We start from the raw sequence: 20,362 nt of genomic DNA, 5'->3' as shown, positions 1-20,362 counted from the left end.
ATCATGGAAGTAGTATGTCTGGCTGAGCCTTATGGGAATCCAATTCAATGTGTTGGTTTTAATATGCATGACTGTGCTGACAAAAATAAAGCATGTTTTAAGTGGCGATGCAAGCGCGACATTTTAAAGTGCGATTGCTTGTATTGGTGAGTTCTGCAAGATTTTTTCTTTTTTAAGTGTCCCTCTTTCATATTTTAAAATGTTGGGAGGTATGCTCTACAGATTATTCTGACTGGACCGACTCATCCCCATTCAAGCAGTCCTCTCCTACTGCTTCACTTCCCCCTTAACCACCACGCAAGAGCCAGGCCCTCTTCTCTTTTTGTACCAGTTTGTTATCGTGTGTGATGTTAAATTATTCCACTGATTGTAAGAACACTATGGAATCTGCTGGCCCTATATAAATAAATGTTATATAAGGATATTACTCAAGGAAAAACTAATTATAAAACAAAAAATAAAAACAATACATGGAAATACCAAACGCTGAATATATTACTTGAACTGATAACATGGACCCAATGTGCAGCTTTGTTTTTGGTGGAATACGCTATTTTCTCGTACAGCTCAAACACAATGGCGTCAAAAAACTGAGGCAATGGCGATAACGTGTGAGTTAGGTCTCTAGTGTTTTTAGTACGGTTCACTATTTCTGGTGACGTCACTACCCATGCTGCTTTGGTTTGCGTTCTCCGGAAGAAATCCTTCGTGCGGGCCGAAGAACTTCCTCTTCGTGGACAGCCCGGGCCTAGGTAGGAGCTCAGGGGCTGCGCTCTCTTTAGAGAATCCGATTTCAATCTCCCTTTTAATTCCTCCATCCGCCTCTATTAACCCGCCGGTTTATAAGTAATGCTTCCCTGTTATCGGCCCGTTGGTTCGCAGTTGTCATTTTTCTGCGATAACGGGGAATTTTAAATGGGTTACTTTTCGTTTCCCCGGTGAGAGGATTGAGGCAGACATGGCAGTAAAATAGCGATCAGAGATGTGGGACTGATATATAACTGTATATAAGTATTTAGGCTTTTTTTTTTTGGTTCATATCTTTTCATGGTATTGCTTTATTAAGAATAAAATGTAATTGATCTCAATTCTATAATGTAACTTTATTTATATGAACAATATTAGCATGGTACAAATAAAATAAACCACAAACAGTGTTAAACATGCTTATCATTCATCTGTTTAATTGTTTTATGCCTAATTTCTATGTCAGATATTTATTAGAATCAAATCAATAAGATCAGTGTACTTAATAACTTGTAGAAAGGCTTTTAGATATCATGTAAAGCTTATCGTTTAGTTTGGCTTGATCCAGCAGGATTTTGTACAGAATGCTATAGTTCATCTGTGGCTATTATACTTTAAATGTAATGCCCCTGTTTACAAAGACTTCAGGATAAATAGTTCTTATACGTAAAGCATGCATTTTAGTATGGTCGCTAATTGACACTTTCTTCTTTTACTGTTCGTTTCTAGTGCACAATGGGACGTGTGATAAGGGGACAGAGAAAAGGTGCAGGCTCTGTTTTCAGGGCCCACGTCAAGCACAGAAAGGGTGCTGCCAAGCTCAGGGCTATCGACTTTGCTGAAAGGCATGGCTACATCAAGGGTATTGTAAAAGTGAGTGACCACTTGTTTTATGTATGTTTTCTTGGCAGATGCATTTGACAGCTTCATTGCTTCAAGTGCAGCCCCCCTTTCTTGCTTTGGCTTAAATGTCTGATTTAGTTTTGTGCTCTTGACCATCTTTCTCCATGCATATTCTTCTGTATTTCGCATATATATACTTGCTGCATTACCTAATTGCTACTGTGATAGCCTCCTAACCTAAAGCCTTCTTATTATTTCAGGACATTATCCATGATCCAGGCCGTGGTGCACCACTTGCCAAGGTTGCATTTCGTGATCCTTATAGGTTCAAGAAGAGGACTGAACTGTTCATTGCAGCGGAGGGTATCCATACCGGACAGTTTGTGTACTGTGGCAAGAAAGGTATATTAAGAACTTAAAGCAAATTGCTTCAGTTGTACATCCAAAGTTTCTGGGAGAGATTTTACATAATTGTATTCGTCTTTGTAAGTGTTGTAGTATCTCAAAAAGTGCTATTTTGATGCGTGTCTTTTAATTGGAGAGGAATGGCTGCTGTGGTGATCTTGTTTAGTATCAACTGGTGTTCTTCAGGTTACTTGGTGTAAATGAAACCTGAGTTTGAAGGCTGTCATTTCTAACATGCAAGATACTTTTCTTGTTGAAAGGCCTTGGATATGTTTTCACTCGAAAATCTCAGTGCCTTTTTTGTCATGTCATCCTTTTTGTGTCATATAATACATAAAAATGCTTTTCTGTTCACACAGTGTGTGTGTGTAAGACGTTTGAGGGAACAGAAACAATTTGTTTAAATCATTGAATAAAATGTCTGCAGTAAAAAATGACAATTACTAGGGATTCTACTAGCTGGCAGCACATAGTTTGTCATTATGTAAATATATCCTTCACCTCCCTGTACAATCATTAATTCAAGATTGTTGGAAATACCAATGTTCTTATTGGTGAAGAATAATGGGTTTAGCCTTGTTTCATATCAAATTTTTTACTTTTTGTTTCTTTTTTTAGCTCAGCTTAATATTGGCAATGTCCTCCCAGTTGGAACCATGCCAGAAGGTACCATTGTGTGCTGCGTAGAAGAAAAGCCAGGCGATCGTGGTAAACTGGCCCGGGCATCTGGCAACTATGCTACTGTCATCTCCCACAATCCTGAAACCAAGAAAACCAGAGTAAAGCTGCCCTCTGGATCTAAGAAGGTCATTTCTTCTGCAAACAGAGCAGTTGTTGGTGGGTACAAAAATGCTGAAGTACATACACTTGTGTGACCAGCCTTCCATCTGTCATGGCTTCTGCGTAGGCATTGTTTTTCCTTGCCCTATTGGTAACTCTGGCAGGGTAGTGAGTATTTAGGGTTAACATATGAGCCTTTTCTCCCCTACATTGTGGGATGCATTTGTTGTATACTTCAGCAAGTTGAATTAATGTGTCATCTTTTAAATTGCCAATGTGGCAAGGTTTGTGTAGACATATTTAAACTTTCTACCATAAAGGTTATGCTCTTAAATTGTTGCTTGTTGCACACTTAATCTGCGTTAACCTAGTTACAGTGTAGTTCATGCAGTACTTCACAACCTGACTTTTGCCACACTGTATTAATATATCCTTTATTACAGGGGTTGTTGCTGGTGGTGGTCGTATTGACAAACCCATTCTGAAGGCAGGTCGTGCTTACCATAAATACAAGGCCAAGAGAAACTGCTGGCCACGTGTCCGTGGTGTGGCTATGAACGTAAGTTTTTCACCTTACCCGAAACCGTATTTTGTGATCTGTTTGGACCTCTTATTGGTCCGTGTATTTTCTCTTAATATGTACGCTATACATGGAACAAGAACACGTATATTATGAATAGATTTCGTTATTGGTATTTACCTAGCTACATTCTTCATTTTATTGTTATGGAGAAACTAAACATATGAGTGAAAATCACAGACATAAATAGTGGTGGTTGAACAGGCCATCAATATAGATTATAAAAAGAAATCACTGCCTATTGTATACAAAACCAAAGTTAAATATGCCATATTAATTATGTTTTTCTTATAGCCTGTAGAACATCCCTTCGGTGGTGGTAACCATCAGCACATTGGTAAACCCTCAACAATCAGAAGAGACGCTCCAGCTGGACGTAAAGTTGGTCTTATTGCCGCTCGTCGTACTGGTCGTCTGCGTGGCACAAAGACTGTGCAGGAAAAAGAGAACTAAAGTCTGTGTCTACGTAATTTACACAATAAACTGTATAAAACTAATTTTGTGTACTGTCTCTGTAGATTACTTGGCGTGAATATATATTATAATCCTACCTCTATGAAGATTAAATTATCCAGGTCAACACATTGGTTTGATACATATAAATCAGTCACTTTTTTCTTGTGTCCACTCATTTTTCACCTCCTTAAGAGACTTGTTTTGGTCAGATTCTGTTGTACTGATGAACCAGGCAATTTGACCCTTACTACAGCTCAAATGACAATTATTTACTGGTTATTAACCACATCATGGTTATTGTGAGTTATATTATACAGGTCCAGATGAATCTGCCTTGAAGTGACCCTTATTTTATATTGATGGTGTTAGTTGGAACAGTAAACTCTGCTTTAGTGGGTTAATCCCAGTGCCACGGGTAACAATTTCCAACGCTGGATCCTCCTGTCTTCCCCCCCCACACACACACACACGCTTACCGGTACTTCTGAGTCCCCAGTGCTTAGTCCGGGCAGCGTGTAGAGCTCTATGCGATTTGCGTAGACAACTTCCGCTGCAGCCGGGAGGAGGTCCGGTTAGCGGTGGGGGTTGTCTGTGTCCGTAGCGCAGACCTTCCCTGGCTGTCAGATCGAAGTTCCCCGTGATCTCTGACAGCCGGGGAAGGTCTGCGCGATGGACGCAGACAACCCCGCCGCTAACCGCACCTCCTCCCGGCTGCAGTGGAAGTTGTCTACGCGAATTGCGTAGAGCTCTGCATGCTGCCCGGACTACGCACCGGAGACTCAGAAGCTCCGGTAAGTTTGGAGGAGGGGAGGGAGTTTTAAATGGGGGGCATAAGGCACTTCTGGAGGCAGAGTGCTCTGTGCAATGCCTTTTAACCCGCTTAATGTCACTCTGCCTCCAGAAATGCCTTATACCTCCCTATATGCCACTCTGCCCCATAATATGCCTTTTAACTCCCTAAATGCCAGAGTGGCATATAGGGGTATAAGGCAATTCTGGAGGCAGGGTGGCATATAGGGGGTCAAAAGGCATATCATGGGGCGCAGTGGCATTTAGAGGGTTAGAACGCATATCATGGGGTGCAGTGGCATATAGGGGGTATGACATTTCTGGGGCAGAGTGCCGGGGCAGAGTGGCAAGCCAGGGGGCAGATGTGCATAACTGGGGGGGCAGGTTGAAATAAAAATATATTTTTCTCAATCATAGCTTTTATTAAAAAAAATTGTTCACATAGTTTACATGAATTACCATTTACTGGTAAAACTTTTTTCCTATAGGGTCGTCTTATATTCAGATTTTGGGGGGTCATTTTATAATCGGCGTCGTCTTGTAATCGAGCAAATATGGTAAGTATCGAGATCTACCAGTTTTGTAGACACTGTTTTTGTAAACCAAAGCAATACCAACCCTTAGTTCCAGCATCTAAGACTGGATTGATGTTATCCAGACTCCTTTGAGAAGCAGAAAATGGAATCTGCACTTCATAAATTGCCAAAAAATACATATTAAACGTAAATGGGTTTAATACATTAATACATATTTAGCTTTTTATGCGTTCATTTTTGTTTTTAGGATATTTGTTACTTTTAAACCAATCAACCTTGCATAAGGCGAAGTATATCTCTAAATTAGGATAGAGAGGCAGCAGCTCTCAAAATTCTTTATTAATAATAGTTAATGGAGTCTCTGGGTGAGTTTCCAACTATTAGAATGCGGACCATAAAAAACCTGGATGGCGGCCAACCACAGATCCCATATGTGGTGGTACTTCTTCCCCCTTTACCTTACTACAACTTGGCAAAAACGTTTTCTGTGGCACAACGAGCAGTAGCACGTTTCCCTATCCCATGGATTCTTTAATCCAAATTAATAAATATTATCGGGCTAACGTAGAAAAAGAGAGAGAATTTGACAGCAAATAAGAACCATTTGGCCCACCTAGTCTGCCCATTTCTCCGGATGTAAAGACTCAAACCTTAATCAGTCCTTGATCTTGTCTTAGGTTCAGGATAGGTTTATGCCTCTCTAGTGTGTGTTTAAATTCCCTCACTGTATTAATCTCTACCAATTTTGAAGGGAAGCTGTTCCATTTATCTACCATCCTCTCTGTAAAGTAAAACTTTAATACATTACCTCTGACCTTCGAGTTTTAAACTAGGGCTTCTTGTTAAATAAAATATATATAAGGCTGCTGACACCTGAAAAGGTGCTTACCTGTCAAACTTTGTCAGCACAAAGGCACACACCTGCGCAAGGAGAGTCAAGCTCCTATCTTTTAGTCCATCTGAATTATTGATTGCAGTAGGTGCTGGTAAGCAGTGAACTTGGTATGTCTATATGGGAAGCATGCGTTCCGCTTCCTTTGGGCAGTAAAAGAGAAGCTGTTCGCAGCGTGTGAGCAATACAGAGGTAAGTTGCGGGCCATACAGAAGTCTGCAAGAACCACAGACAAATCTGCAGTTGAGATAAGGGGTGATGTGTGAATTAATGTTTTTTTCTAAATGAGTGTCCATGAATGAGTGAATTAATGAGTATGATAGCATGGATGTGTAAGTGGGGCAAAGACAGCAGAGACAGGCTGTTTGAGGCAAGCATAGCAGAGGTAGGATGTTTGCAAAAGCTAATGAAAAAACCTGCTAAATAGATTTGTCCTGAGTTTAGAAATACACAATGCTTTTATGCTTATTTTTGCAAGTTAAAGGGTAAGAAGTACAAGTAGCGTTTTGCTATTTCAAAACCAATTTTCTCAAATCTGGTCATTCTGCCCCATGTGCTATTTAGGCGATTTAGAGATGTTAACCAGTTCCATTGATTTCTAAATGCATTTAGCTGTTACACCAGTGTTCCTTTTTCCCTCATTAAGCACTCTTTGTTGTGCCCTAGAGTCACCATGGCTGGGCATCCAGTAGCGAGAGTAGCCATAGTACTAAATGATCTCCATTTATAAACAGTTTGTCTAACTGTATACTGTGGATGTGTTTTTTCAAACTTTTTGAGATTTCTTTGTAACCCTTTCAAGCCCAAAATGTCTGAGTATCTTTTTATATCAAAGTAGCTCTAAAACACACCTCCAATCCTGGTTCATTGATAGGACTTAAACACTAAACGCTCAAACTCCCATCATTCTTGGGTGGCAGCCATGGGCGTAGGAACCCCTAAAAATCTCCCCATTTCTCACACTATCTACCCTCTCCCTATCGCCCCCTTCTCACTAGCTACCCTCTCCCTACCACCCCCTTCTCACTAGCTACCCTCTCCCTATCGCCCCCTTCTCACTAGCTACCCTCTCCCTACCACCCCCTTCTCACTAGCTACCCTCTCCCTACCGCCCCCTTCTCACTAGCTACCCTCTCCCTACCGCCCCCTTCTCACTAGCTACCCTCTCCCTACCCCCCTTTCTCACTGTTTTTTCTGCAGTGGGCCACTTCATCAGAATTGTATACGTGCGCGGGCCGTACTCATTTTTCACTGTGAGAAAATATGGCCTTTAATAAAATATGCAGATTAAAATAAAGTAATTGACACAAAACCTTTACTTTTCCTCTCACTGATTTCTGATTTGTGACTACAAATTCAGGATTCTAGATAAGTAAAAATTAAATAGTTCTATTTATTCTAGGGATGCACTAAAATGAAAATTCTGGACCAAAACATTCACAGTTCACTTAGCAAAAAAACGAAAATGACCCCCCACCTTTAAAAATAATAATAAAAACTCATATATTTTATAAAAGTAGGTAACACACCACAATTGGACAAAAAAATTAGCAATATGACTTGGCATGATAGGAGTGTGATTGCTAACAACTCCTATCATACGCAGACAGCCAGTACATGCTGGTACAGGGTGGCTGTAAGTGATGTGCAGACCCCATACTGCTAGCAGCATCCATAGACAAGGGGGGCAGCTAGCTAGGTTTCAGCATGTACTGGCTGACTTGGCTGACCTCTTTGTCTCATTAGAGATTTTTACCTTTAGCTCACAGCAGCGAGGTGAATTGTATAGTGTAGGACTCGCCTAAGAGGTTTGCCGTGACGTGGCAGGCAAGCTTCCATTTTAATGGCCATTGGAGTGAAACTAAAAACCTCCATTTGTCTGTATAAGCACAGGTGTTTGGGATAGTGCGCAGGTAATTATTTTTCGGTGTTTGTTCATTGATAGGACTACAGGTTTCGTATTACCTGACTCCAATTAGATTTGGTTGAAGTGATTAGTTTAGGTGTTCACCCCTTAACGCCCAATGACGGCATAGGCACCTCAGACAAAAACGGGTCGTCATTTCATTAAACAAGCTTAGAAAGTGAGCTATGATCATTTTCTTGGCTTAAACGGTGTTGCTGTAATGCTTCGATGTCGAGGCATTCAGCAACACCAAGATCGGCATCAAGGGCCATGTTTGGCCCCTCCCCAGGGCATTAACATCCGCCATACACTGTATAGCGGCAGACACCCGTTTTAAAAGTTTAGGAGGCGATCAACAATGGTGTCTCTGAAATGCCTCGATAATGTGGCATTCAGCAACACCGAACAAAAGTCCAAAAATAATAAAATAAAAAAATAAAGTTTATTATTATGAGCCTGTGCTAAAACTAGCTCTGTATCTTCCCAAAAATCTTGACATTGAAAGAGTTAAAGTAAAAGCATTTCAAATACCCAAGGGATGTCTATTTTTTTTTTTTTAAATTAATGGTTTGATGGGTTAAATTGGAGTGGTGGGGTTCAAAGATAGGGCATAGGCACACACTGACCAAAATGGGGGGGGTTGCACTTCCCAAATTTGGCCTTTTAGCCTCCAAACACCAGACAAACCCATCCATGAAGTGGTATCACAGTACTCAGGAGATGTTGCTGAACACATATTGGGGTGTTATTTGATAGTGACGTATACCTGGAGCAATATATTTATACCTGAATTACAATTTGTGTGAAAAAAATACAAAACAAATTATCACCACAAACTTTGGGAAAGGCTGGTGCTAGAATATCATGCATGGAAAGGGGTAAAATACCAGCATTTGAAGTACCTTGAGGTTTCTAGTTTTAAAAAAAAATGGTTTGAAGGGTGAGTAAAAGATTTTTCAAATAAAAGTGAGAAAAAGTGTTTAAACACGAGCACCACAATAGTGTTAAAACAGCCTCGTCCCAAAGGATACAAAAAGTGAAAAACAGCCTGGTACTTAAGGGGTTAATGATGTATTCAATATGGACAAGAACATTTTTGTAACTCAGATAAAGATACTATTCTAAGACAAATTTATACATAAATGCTGGAAATTCCAAAAGGTTCACTTAATTGTTCTTGCCACTGCATATACCGAAAGGATATTTGTCCATAGACATGGAGGTGGAATGCTTCCTATCTCCTAGCATTAATGTAGCGGGATGAATTAACAGACTCCCCATGTGATGTTGAAGTCTACATTCTATCAGGTTTAGAACTAAACTGAATCTTTGTGTGTGCAGCCTACCATCTCATTGAGGAGCATGTCGATATTACACCAACTGTTACGCTCCCCATCTACACTCTACACTCCCCGCTCCCCTTGCCTGGAAATGGGAAGACATAAAAAAATTTAAGCTTCTGGGCTATCTGCTCCGCTTTTATTTTTCCTATTTGATATTGGAGGGGTACCTTTGCAGCAGCAACCGACTGGGGTCCCATAAGGCCATTGTTTGAGTACTGTTAAGAGACCTATTATGCATTTGGATGTTTCTTGGAAGTAGAAAGATCTCTTAGTCTTACTGACTGAACAGTAGTGGAGAAAAGTATTCCTACTGGCCAAGAAGTGTTCTGTTGCCACCAGGTTTCAGCAAAATGCATATAACATTTTATCATCCCGCCCCTCCCTTTTCTTTTCTGTATCCCACATATTTGAAAACTCTAATAAACATTGATTTACCCTAAAATGTTATCATTTTGGTATAGAGTTTTCACTTCGGAAGCTGGAGATCCGGGGCCCTGTCAGAGTTCGACTGCCCAGTAATTCAATCATTTAGGAAGACATTTTGACTTGTGGAACCTCCTCCATCATACTCCCCAGGTGATTTCTGTGTATAAAGGCTCTCTAACTAGGGCTTTATTAAATGATGGTATGTATTTCTTTCCAGTTTATTGAACGGCAAAAGCGGCCCTGCGGAGCGGATTCAGAAAGTTAGAGATATTAGGGAGCCGGAGGAGTTGGCCAAATCAGCTCCTGATCAGAAGTAAATAGTGCTACTTGGTTGGATGGAATTCTTGGCATCAGAGGAAATCAATCATTAATTTAGTAAAGGGATAATTCGCAACGGATAAGAGCTAAGGTGTTCCAGAGACTCTTTGTCCTCACCTTTATCTTTTTGTATACGTTTCTCCACCCCTTCTTTACGCAGAATATGTTGACAACGCAACCAACAGATTATCAGTAGAAGTCAAGAACTGCAGATTTGGGAAGGGTTGTTCTTGAAAATATTTTTTTGCATTTCTATTATGTTTTGATTGTTTGATTGCTATGTAAAATTCCAATAAAAACACATTTAAAATAGATTTTGCTTCCTCCATGCCCAAATTAGCAAGGCTTGTGTTTATTCACTAAAGGACAAGATGTTTGGAATGTTTGCAAGAGTTGTGATTTCAACCCCTCCCATCGCTATAAAGGGTCAACCCTGGCAAGTTTCCAGAAGGACCGAGCTGGTTCTGTATTACGCATAAAATCTCAGATTTAATTACATATTAGAAAATTCCAGCCAAGGTCTTCATCCAGCAAAGTTAACTAGGGCTGAATGTATAGTTAAGTGCAGGATTGGAGATCACAAATCCCATGCAGTCTTAATTTTAACATTCTTTGCCACTACCAGCAGCCTTTCATGCACATATTGTTTGTAGTAAATATTTTTAGCAGTATTTATACACTATCCGAATGATTTCGGTTTCATTATTGAAGCTATATTCTTTTACATTTGGTGAATTTACGTGGGTTAGGATTGGACATCGAACTCATTGCATACCCACTTGGCTAGGCTTCATGTCAGGAAGACAATCTGTCTGGTCACTTGGTTGATGTATTATGAATTATTTTTGCATGTTTGAAGAGATTAAAAATACTTCCTGAATTGCAGAAACAGATTATCTATGCACCAATACAGCAATTTTTGTTTGCCATTTGAAACACCATGACATTTTTCACGTCTGGTATGTCTACTGCCAACAAGATGAATCCAGCAGGATCTTTTATAGTATGTAACAATTATCTTATCTATTTATATTACTTTTATATTCTCCTTTAAAGGTTGACCAATACCTACCATTACACCAATTTAGAATATCAAATTGAAAAATGCATCTGACAGAGGGACAATCTACTACTGACTGCTCCTATAATTGCATGAAAAATATATTTTTGATTTAAAAAAAAAAATAATTTTTTTTTAGTGAGTTTCATAAGGTGGTTTAATTTTGAAACGCTATATGAGAGCATTGGTTCTAACTGATTGCAGGATTACAAATACCTGCAGTACCGCTGAATGCCCAACTCATTTCCAGAACTAATTCATGTCATTTTTTTTTTTTTTGACTGGGATGATTTAATTCCCATGACACAAAAGCTTGGCGCAGATAGGTTATTACAATGGAATTAAAATAAGCTTCTTAAAAAAGGTTTCTGGTTAGTATTTATATGGTTAAACATTCAGACAGTACCTTTAACTAAGCTAAACAATTAATATGGGAAGGCGGGGGGGGGGGGGGGCGGGCGGAAGGCTTTGAAAAAATTGGGTTTTTTCCCGTTAAAATGTAAACAAATGGAGTGTTACAATGATTAATAATGTTTATGACATGGCATTCAAACAGTATTACATAAAGACTTTTATGATGCAATGTGTCCACATCAGACTGGCAAAAATAATGCTAATTACTTAACTTTTCCATTTGCAATTAGTGCAAATCTGATTGGGCGACTGATCACTCTCTCCGCCCAATCCATGCGGGATTAGAGGAGGTTTTGTTTTTTTGTGTTGATTACTTCTTCATTGATTTTGTTGCATTTGAGGGAAAGTAGGGGTTATCTGGTCTCATGTATAGTTGAAATGTTCTTAATGTAAACAGACCTTGTTTCATTTGCAACAACAAATAACATTTTAAAAAGCAAATTTAGTTTACCGAATAAGCTGTATTTCAAGCATGATACCTTTATATACACTGCATTTCATGTTTCCAGAGTAATAAAATAATTTCAAATTTGTAAAACTACTCCACCCTAAATTTTTTAGAATTTTTTTTTTAAATCTATTTTTTGCCGGAAAAACAAATTTTTCCCATGGCTTCAAGATTTCACATTTCTAACCATGTATAACACCGTGAATAAACCAAAAATTACATGCTACTATAGTGAAGTGTAGTAAATAAAGGGTAAAAAAAATGAATAGATCAATATACAAAATACTTCCCAAAAATTGACTGCAGCTGCCCAAACGACACTTCCTCAAAGTGTAAAAAAAAATATGAACGAACCAAAAATGTATGGGGCGCAGGTGCATATAAAGGGAAAAAAGAAACACAATATAGTGTAGATGGTATGTCCAATATAGTGATGAAGTGATATATTGCAGGAGATCAATCGGTAAAATAATCAGCAATCCGGATTGCTGATTATTTTACCGATTGATCTCCTGCAATATATCAGCAAGCCGGATTGCTGATTATTTTACCGATTGATCTCCTGAGGAAGCCCAAGGGGCGAAACGCGTTGAAAGACTCAATTGGACTTCATCACATCCTACCTTTTGGTGGCCTTTTCTATCAAACACCTGCATATGCACTTCTGTGCATGAAAAATTGTGAGTGCATTCTTATTGGTACACTTGTATCTTACCTTGAGATATTGCACCATTTTTAGTTTTTCTAGATTTTTTACGAAGAATATTAAAAGATTTTTACATATTCCATGCTAATGGGTTTGAATCACCTTTATTTCTGAGTGCAATATATCACTTCATCACTATATTGGACATACCATCTACACTATATTGTGTTCTTTTTTCCCTTTATATGCACCTGCGCCCCATACATTTTTGGTTTGTTCACATTTCTAACCATGTCTACCTTGATTGGTAGAGTTTCTAAATGACCTACCAACGCAGGCACTAAAAAGCCTGTGAAACACACACACACACACACACACACACACAAAGCTTTCCAAAACAGAAGTGCGCTGTTATGGGATAATGCACCTGAGACTGAGAAGATTTATTCTACCTTAAGTTTATTTCTTACCGTTTATCTGCTCTAATAAAAGGTTGTCTGCCAGGTCAACAAAAAAATAGCTTAAGATAATGAAATGGGTAGCTGTGAAAGGGACTATGAGATTGATGGAGCCCCAAGCAATTGTTCTTTTTACCATGTTGTAAAGACAGCCCTGATGACATCAAACAATTAGGTTGTTGGCGATTTTCAGTATAGCACCATCCTCCTAATATTATGTTGTAAGGTAGCTACAGGCATCTAATTATTGCTACACTTAGGCATTTGAAAAAATATAAATACAATCAGGGAGGGAAAAAAAAATGGTTACTGTGAACCATATATAAATATGACCATATAGACCCATTATTGTTTAAAATCTGAGCCACATATGATTGAATGTCAGTTCTGTACACAAGTGTTAGACGTCCAGGATAAATAATAGCAATGGGGGTGGGCAATCAGTTATACCAGCAGATGTGAGTACAAGTTCCATAACTCTTTTAATAAGCTGTGCTTGACCGGTTAAAAAAAAATAAAAGATCAGTGGGTTATAAAGAACACACAACAGGACAATTTATTTCTTCTTAAATCAAATTCTATTTGTGAATTCAGCAAAATAATTTCTATAAAATAAAACAGCAAAATATTTAAATATTATAGGGTGGGCTGTATCTGTTTTGATGGGGTATTTGGTTTTTTTGAGACAAGCTTCAAAAACAAAACAAAAAAAAAAAAACAAAAAAAAAAACACATTCAAGTTACCAATTTTCCTTTAAATACAGTATTTACTGATGCTTTCCTTGAAATTAATAAAACATTTTGTCATGGACTCCAGGAACTGAAGAAAAACTGCAGTCGGCTAACCAGTAGTTTTATCGTCTATTCAGACCCTACTTCTAATATTAAATATTCACCATAGAGTATGGAGTATGGGCTACAGGCCAATTCTAATTTCAAGTAGAACTGTTCTACAAAGCAAATACCACCAAATTTTTACCCGGGTAATGGTATTCACAGGTATAATGTAAAGTTGTAGGCCTTCTACTTTGAGGTGTTATAGAAGGAAAAGTGTATGACATATCTGTAGAATAAGGAACCAAAGGAACAAACAAGCACACAAAATACCATTTGACTATGCTTTAGAGATTCCCGCATAGTTAATATTTGCATATCTGTGTTTTATTTAATTATACTTTCCCCCACTTCTTATATTTATTATTGAAGCCTAAGTATTCTGTATCCCACCCACAGGCAATTCTCAAATATTACGAATGGGAATATGTGCAACTCCGTTCCATTCAACGTCTCTTCTATTTCCATTTCAACTGTAATCTAGAATGAAGAAAAAAAAAAAAGAAAAGAAAAAAAAAAACATTCCCCTCCTACCCATAAAGGGAACCCCCGAAATAAAACCTGAACAGTGCAACTGTTTTGCAATCATGGCATCACCATCCTCAACAACCCTTCTTCCAAACCCCTAAACCTGGCTACACTGATCTGGTGGGAAGCCATGCTAATGTTACAAAAATAAGACACCCCCTCCCAAAAAAAGAAAGGCAATCAAAAAGAATATCTAGAACGAGATGTTACACCACCACTTGTCCACATCATTGAAATAATTAAAAGGTTACCAGGCATCAAAATGCTCCATTTAAAAGTGGTAATGTGGCAAAGAACAATGAACCACTTATGGCTGGCGAGGGCAAGTGTAGCTTCTTTTGTGTTGTCAATATCCGACGACCCATGTGGCAGAAAAAAAAAATCTTGTAGACAATTCAAGAAAACCAAAGGTTTGGTGATTTTCTTTTTTGAGATTTTGTTTGTTTTTCATTTTTTGTAAATCTGTGAATTTCAATAAACCCCAAAATTAAAAAAGAAAAAAAAAATCTTGCTTTAGAATTAACAGTCAAACATTAATATACTATGTACACCTTTGCCATTTACACATTAGCATCAGGCCGTTTATTACAAAACACTATACACTTTCCACTGCAGGCGGGTTATATATTGACAGCAACTTTCTGCAGATAAGACAGTGAATAGGATTTTCACTCCAAGTTGATTAGGAATAGTTTTTTTTCTATTTTTAAATATTAGCCAGACACAAAGAAAGGTAAGGCCTGGGTGCACAGTCTCGGAGGGGTTAAGTAAAATGATTATGTGTATTTCACTACTCTTTTGTTTGAATCAGGGGGACTTCTTCACTGCCTTCAAAATCTTCTTGTGCTCGTTGGCCTGTCCGTTGAGGGTTGTTCATGTGATGTGCTGCTGGGCCCGTGTATGGTTGTCCATGCAAATGGTTATTCTGAAAGGATAAAAAAAATGTAAGCAGCAGAAACATGATTTTAGGTTAATGACTTAAGTTTGCAAACAAAATATTTGTTTAAAATCTGTATTACGAGGGTCTATAGTAAACATTATTAAACAGTTTCCCCAGTATATTAATGTATCCACTAGTGTTAGGACCTGCCATTATTTGAGCGTGATTACCATAGAAACTGCTAACATATGGGGAGGGCATATAAGAAACCAATTTGCAAGCACTCTGTAGAATGGATGGCATGCGCGGAAATGCACTGCTATGGGACAGGTTGGTAATAGATACACTGCACCATTAATATATGTAGAACAAAATAAAAAACGCAGGTAATATGTTCTGTACAAATTGTAAAGAGGGTTATGCATACAGACAAAAGCAGTTTGACATACATTTTACCAACTCCAACGATGCAAGGTACATGCAAAGTGAACCAGGGAAAAAAGGCAAATGACATGCACAGTAAGGGGCAGGGGAGAGAGAGATGAAAAATCTCAACTGCAAAACACAAACTTCTGAAACAAAACTTGTTTGATAAATGGCAAGCCTCCCTAAGAAAAGTTTTACAGCACACTGAACTGCAAACTATGCATATTGGGAATGTCAAAGAGAAGCATGTGTTCTTTACGTCAAGTAAAATTCAACAGAGATGACTTTATGCTGAGGACTCAGGGTTAGATCTAGAAAAACCGTTCACATTTTTTTTTGACCAAAGCCTTGGATTTAGCATTTAGGATAAATTACGGTATTGCTTTAAAGAACAAAATAAAAAAAAAGTCTCCTTATACCTGTTGATACTGGGAACCAGGCGAATGGGGATACAATGGGGCATCTTCAGGTGGGGAGGATTCATGTTCCTCAGGGGCATCTTGGTCATCTGGCTCCTATAAAGTTTGCAAGAGTCGATTTTTTGTCATATGCATATTTACCAGTTCAGACTCAAAACAGTTACCAGTTAACAAATCTTTAAGACTCCTCTAGTAAGAAAAGGTGCTACCATTATGTATAACCTTAGTTACAGACCTAGCAGCCAAGACCAGCAGATGGCTAAACTCAAAACTGAATGGTCTAACAGACCGAAATACTTAATACAAACATATTTTCCCCTTTAACAGTGTTTTATGGAGTAATATAGTTTAGCATTAAAACAATTTTAATTTTCTTCCTATAAACCTCCATTATCTGCATCGTTTGGATGGCTTTCCCAGCTCAAATAGCACACTGAGCTGTTCATGGAAATGTTAAAGAAATCTGCTTGTCCAAGGAAAGAATTTCATTGCAGGACAGCAGTAAGGACAGAGACACCTGGAGGGGGTGCTGAAGGACCCTGCACTGGGTCAGACCTAGGGCAGCACCAAAGAGAAACATTACTGACTTTCATGCATTCTAAAGCTGAGCGTTTCTCCCGTTTAAAATAAATGGAGGGGATTCATTAGAACTCCACTTTATGCATTAGACCTAATACTATGCTCCAGTTCTGGCTTGTGCACGATTTCTAGTGGTCTAACTTGCACACACATAAAGCATTCCCATTGATTTCAATTACTCTGACTTCAAGTGCAATGCTTATGATGCCAGCTCAGGCTCAAAGGGCTACCTTAGTGATGCAAGTTCGGGCTAGAAAGGTGACAACTGTAGTGGGCAGCGGATATAATGCATGTAAAAATAAAAAGATAAAGGGTTAAGCTCCGCCCCCCTTACCCTTTAACCGTACTTACCGGCGCCCGCAAGTCAGTTAACAACAAGAGGACCATACAGTAGAAAAAAACAAAACGTACTTTATTAACACAACTTGGGAGGGAAACACGTACTGCCACTATACTGGGGAAAAGAGAATTTACGGTAAGTAAAAATTACTGTTTTTCCCGGCGTATAGTGGCAGTACCGGCGGGATATATCAAGATCCCCCAAAACAAAAAGGGAGGGAGTTAGCGATTAACGGTGTGAATAACCTGCCGCCCAAACACCGCTTCTGAGGCAGAGGAAATGTCCAGTCTGTAATGTCTAATGAAAGTATTCCAGGAGGACCAAGTATAGCTGCCTTACAAATCTCTTCCGGAGAGACTGATGATCTGGAAGCCCAGGAAACCGCGATGGATCTCGTGGAATGTGCCTTAATCTGGGACGGAAGAACCATACCACAGGAGTCACAGGCCAGACGGATGGCGTCCGTGAGCCATCTGGCTAATGTAGACCGACACTGCGCGGCCTGAAGACCTGCCATGGAACTGAAGAAAGAGATGATCAGATGAATGAAAGGCAGAAGTGCGCTGCAAATAAACAGAAAGAGCCCTCTTAACATCCAGAGTGTGCCAGTCGTTTTCTTGTGATGACGTAGGATTCGGGTAAAACGTTGGAAGGACTATAGGTTGGTTAATATTAGCTTGAGATAACACCTTCGGAAGGAAGGATGACCTGGGATACAGAACTACCTTGTCCTGATGAAAAATGAGAAAATCTTCCGAGGCTGAGAGAGCCTGGAGCTCTCCAATACGATGTGCTGATGTGATAGCAACCAAAAACGCTGTTTTTAAGGAGAGGAACTTGAGGGAGACTTCTTGAAGAGGCTCAAATGGCGCAGAACACAGCTTTGAGAACTAAGGTGATATCCCATGGTGGAAAAAAGTATCTAACTGGCGGTCTTTTAATCATGATGGCTTTAACAAATCTTCGAATGAAACGATCCGATGCTAAATCGACAAGTAAAAAATGCCTGAGAGCAGAAATCTGACCTTTAAGTGTTGCCACCTTGAGGCCTGCTTCAAATCCCTGATTCAAAAAGTGCAGAATGACCGGCATGGACGGAGGTGAAGCCTGTAAGTCGTGAGACTGACACCATTCTAGAAATTTCCTCCAAGTTCTTAGGTAAATAGTGGCCGTGGAAGGTCTGACTGAACCTAAAAGGAGATTAGCCATGATGGAGTCTATACCCTGATCTTTCAGGATTAGCCTTGCAGCAGCCAAGCCGTCAATTTGAATCCCCTTGTTCTCCATGATGTCTGGAGATAGCGGAAGCTCCCAATGATTTATCGAAAGTTGGCAAAGGTCTGAAAACCAACTGCGGTTTGGCCAGAAAGGGAGAACTGCCAGTACCCTCGCCTTGTCCGTCTTGATCTTGAGAATCACTTGAGGAATCAGAGATCGGCGGAAAAATGTACGCCAGATTGAACCGCCACTTGATCTCCAGACCATCGAGAAACGGAGGGTAGTCCATCTTGTAAAGAGAGGCAAAAAGGGATACTTTTCGATTTAATCTTGTCACCATGAGATCGACTTCTGGCAAGCCTACTTTTGCAACCAACTCTTGGAAAACAGACGGGTGAAGTGACCATTCTGCCTGGGAGCATCTGTTTCTGCTGAGGTCGTCTGCGAGTTTATTGTTCCGACCTCTGATATGGACAGCCGAAACTGCTTCCAGATTCTCTTGCGCCCATCGCATAATTTTTGAGCCTAGGTTTTGAAGGCTGGATAATCTCGTACCTCCTTGTCTGTTGATATAGGCTACTGTAGTTGCGTTGTCGGATTGAATCTTCACCGGTTTGCAAGATATCCACGGTTTGAAGAATACCAGCGCCTTGAAGACTGCATTCAATTCCCTTCAAATTGGAGGATTGACGTGCCTCCTGTGTTGACCACTTCCCTTGGGCTGTGCGAAACTGGAGATGTGCTCCCCAACCAGTTCTGGACGCGTCCGTGGTGACTACAAGCCATTCCTTTGGCTGGAACGATAGACCGCTTGTTAAGTTTATTTTGACCTTCCACCACTCCAGGTGTTGAAGTACATCCTGAGACATAAGAATGTTTGTGTCTAGGTGTTCGTCTCTTCCGGACCATTGGGATAGAATGTACCATTGTAGAGGTCTCATTCGCGCTTGCGCCCAGGCTACCGCAGGAATGGTAGATGTCAGTAATCCCAAAATGCTCATAGCCTTTCGGATGGTGCAGAGAGGGTATGTTTGTAGCTGTGTGACGCTTCGCTGAATACGTTTGGCTTTGTCCTCTGGAAGGTACAGACATAGAGACACTGAGTCTACCAGAAAACCCAGAAATCTTATCTTCGTAGTTGGAAGTAAGTGATTTGGCTACGTTTAGAATCCAACCGTGGTCTCTGATAAGAGCAATAGTGTCCTGAAGATCTGTTAAGAGTTTTGCCGAAGAAGACGCTTTTATTAGCCAGTCGTCCAGATATGGAACCACCGCTATACCTTTCAATCTCAGCTCCGCTGCTAAAGGAGTAAGGATTTTGGTGAAGACCCTTGGGGCGGTTGAGAGGCCAAAAAGGTAGTGCTCTGAATTGGAAGTGCTTTAAGCCTTTGTTTGTTTTTATTGCAAATCTGAGAAATCTTCTTGATCTTTCTGCTATCGGCACGTGCAGATAGGCGTCCTGGAAGTCTAGAGACGCCGTAAAATCTCCTTTGTGAATTATGTGAGTCACTGAAGAGATGGTTTCCATCCGAAAATGTTGGTATGGAATATGCTGATTGACCGATTTCAGATCTAAAACTGGACGAAAGGAGCCGTCTGGCTTCGGTACCAGGAACAAGCGAGAGTAAACTCCCCGACATAGATGTTTCTTCGGAATGTGTTCTTTTTTTTTGTTTAAAGTATTTTATTTGCATTTAAACATGAATAAAAAAAAGAAAAAAAGCAATAAATGACAAGACTAAAGTGTTAACAGCATTACTGAGCAGGAATCAGAGACGCATAAACACTGCACAAGTACCATGTTACAAAACCGCAGGCAAATGCAGATTAACGCCACTTAGATGCATCAACGGATACAGATACCGACTCCCAGATCCCGGGGGGTACCGGGTGTAAACAGTGAGCCGACACATGGTAAGGCAAGGCGAGCAACCTACTGTCAAACACTTCCCATGATAGGGGGAAGGAAAAAAGGGACGGGAAGGACGAAGAGAAAAAGAAGAAAGAGACAAAAGAGACAGAACAGAGAGAGAGGAGAAAAGCAAAACCGGCTAGGTCGGGTCACCACCGAAGTATTGCATGAACCGGGCG

General features: G+C 39.8%; 2 protein-coding genes across 2 annotated transcripts in view; one reads left to right on the top strand and one right to left on the bottom strand.

The window, feature by feature from the left end:
- Positions 1 to 1,482: 1,482 nt before the first annotated feature.
- Positions 1,483 to 3,808, top strand: LOC149278372 (large ribosomal subunit protein uL2). The gene is made up of 5 exons (XM_089502061.1): positions 1,483 to 1,620; positions 1,851 to 1,992; positions 2,614 to 2,832; positions 3,219 to 3,334; positions 3,650 to 3,808. The coding sequence occupies exons 1-5, from the start codon at positions 1,483 to 1,485 to the stop codon at positions 3,806 to 3,808; spliced, it is 774 nt and encodes a 257-aa protein (XP_089358187.1).
- Positions 3,809 to 15,199: 11,391 nt separating this feature from the next.
- Positions 15,200 to 20,362, bottom strand: part of LOC149278371 (ubiquitin carboxyl-terminal hydrolase 9X-like) — a 57,561-nt gene continuing 52,398 nt past the window's right edge. Inside the window, exons 43-44 of the mRNA XM_089502053.1 lie at positions 16,135 to 16,230; positions 15,200 to 15,334 (exon numbers count right to left, since the gene is read on the bottom strand). Of these exons, the coding sequence (XP_089358179.1) occupies positions 15,200 to 15,334; positions 16,135 to 16,230 (231 nt within the window). The remainder of the gene's footprint in view (positions 15,335 to 16,134; positions 16,231 to 20,362) is intronic.

The sequence above is a fragment of the Sceloporus occidentalis genome, unplaced genomic scaffold (assembly GCF_023333645.1).
Source record: "Sceloporus occidentalis isolate IW3139 unplaced genomic scaffold, rSceOcc1.0.p SCAF_192, whole genome shotgun sequence".
Lineage (NCBI taxonomy): Eukaryota > Metazoa > Chordata > Lepidosauria > Squamata > Phrynosomatidae > Sceloporus > Sceloporus occidentalis.
Note: the sequence above shows the minus strand (reverse complement) of the source record. Positions and strands in the feature narration are given on the sequence as shown.

Excerpts from the sequence above, each read along its gene's own strand:
- LOC149278372 (XM_089502061.1), top strand. The coding sequence starts at position 1,483 with ATGGGACGTGTGATAAGGGGACAGAGAAAAGGTGCAGGCTCTGTTTTC. Across the intron at positions 1,621-1,850 it reads ACATCAAGGGTATTGTAAAA|GACATTATCCATGATCCAGG; the intron begins GTGAGTGACCAC and ends TTATTATTTCAG. Across the intron at positions 1,993-2,613 it reads TGTGTACTGTGGCAAGAAAG|CTCAGCTTAATATTGGCAAT; the intron begins GTATATTAAGAA and ends TTCTTTTTTTAG.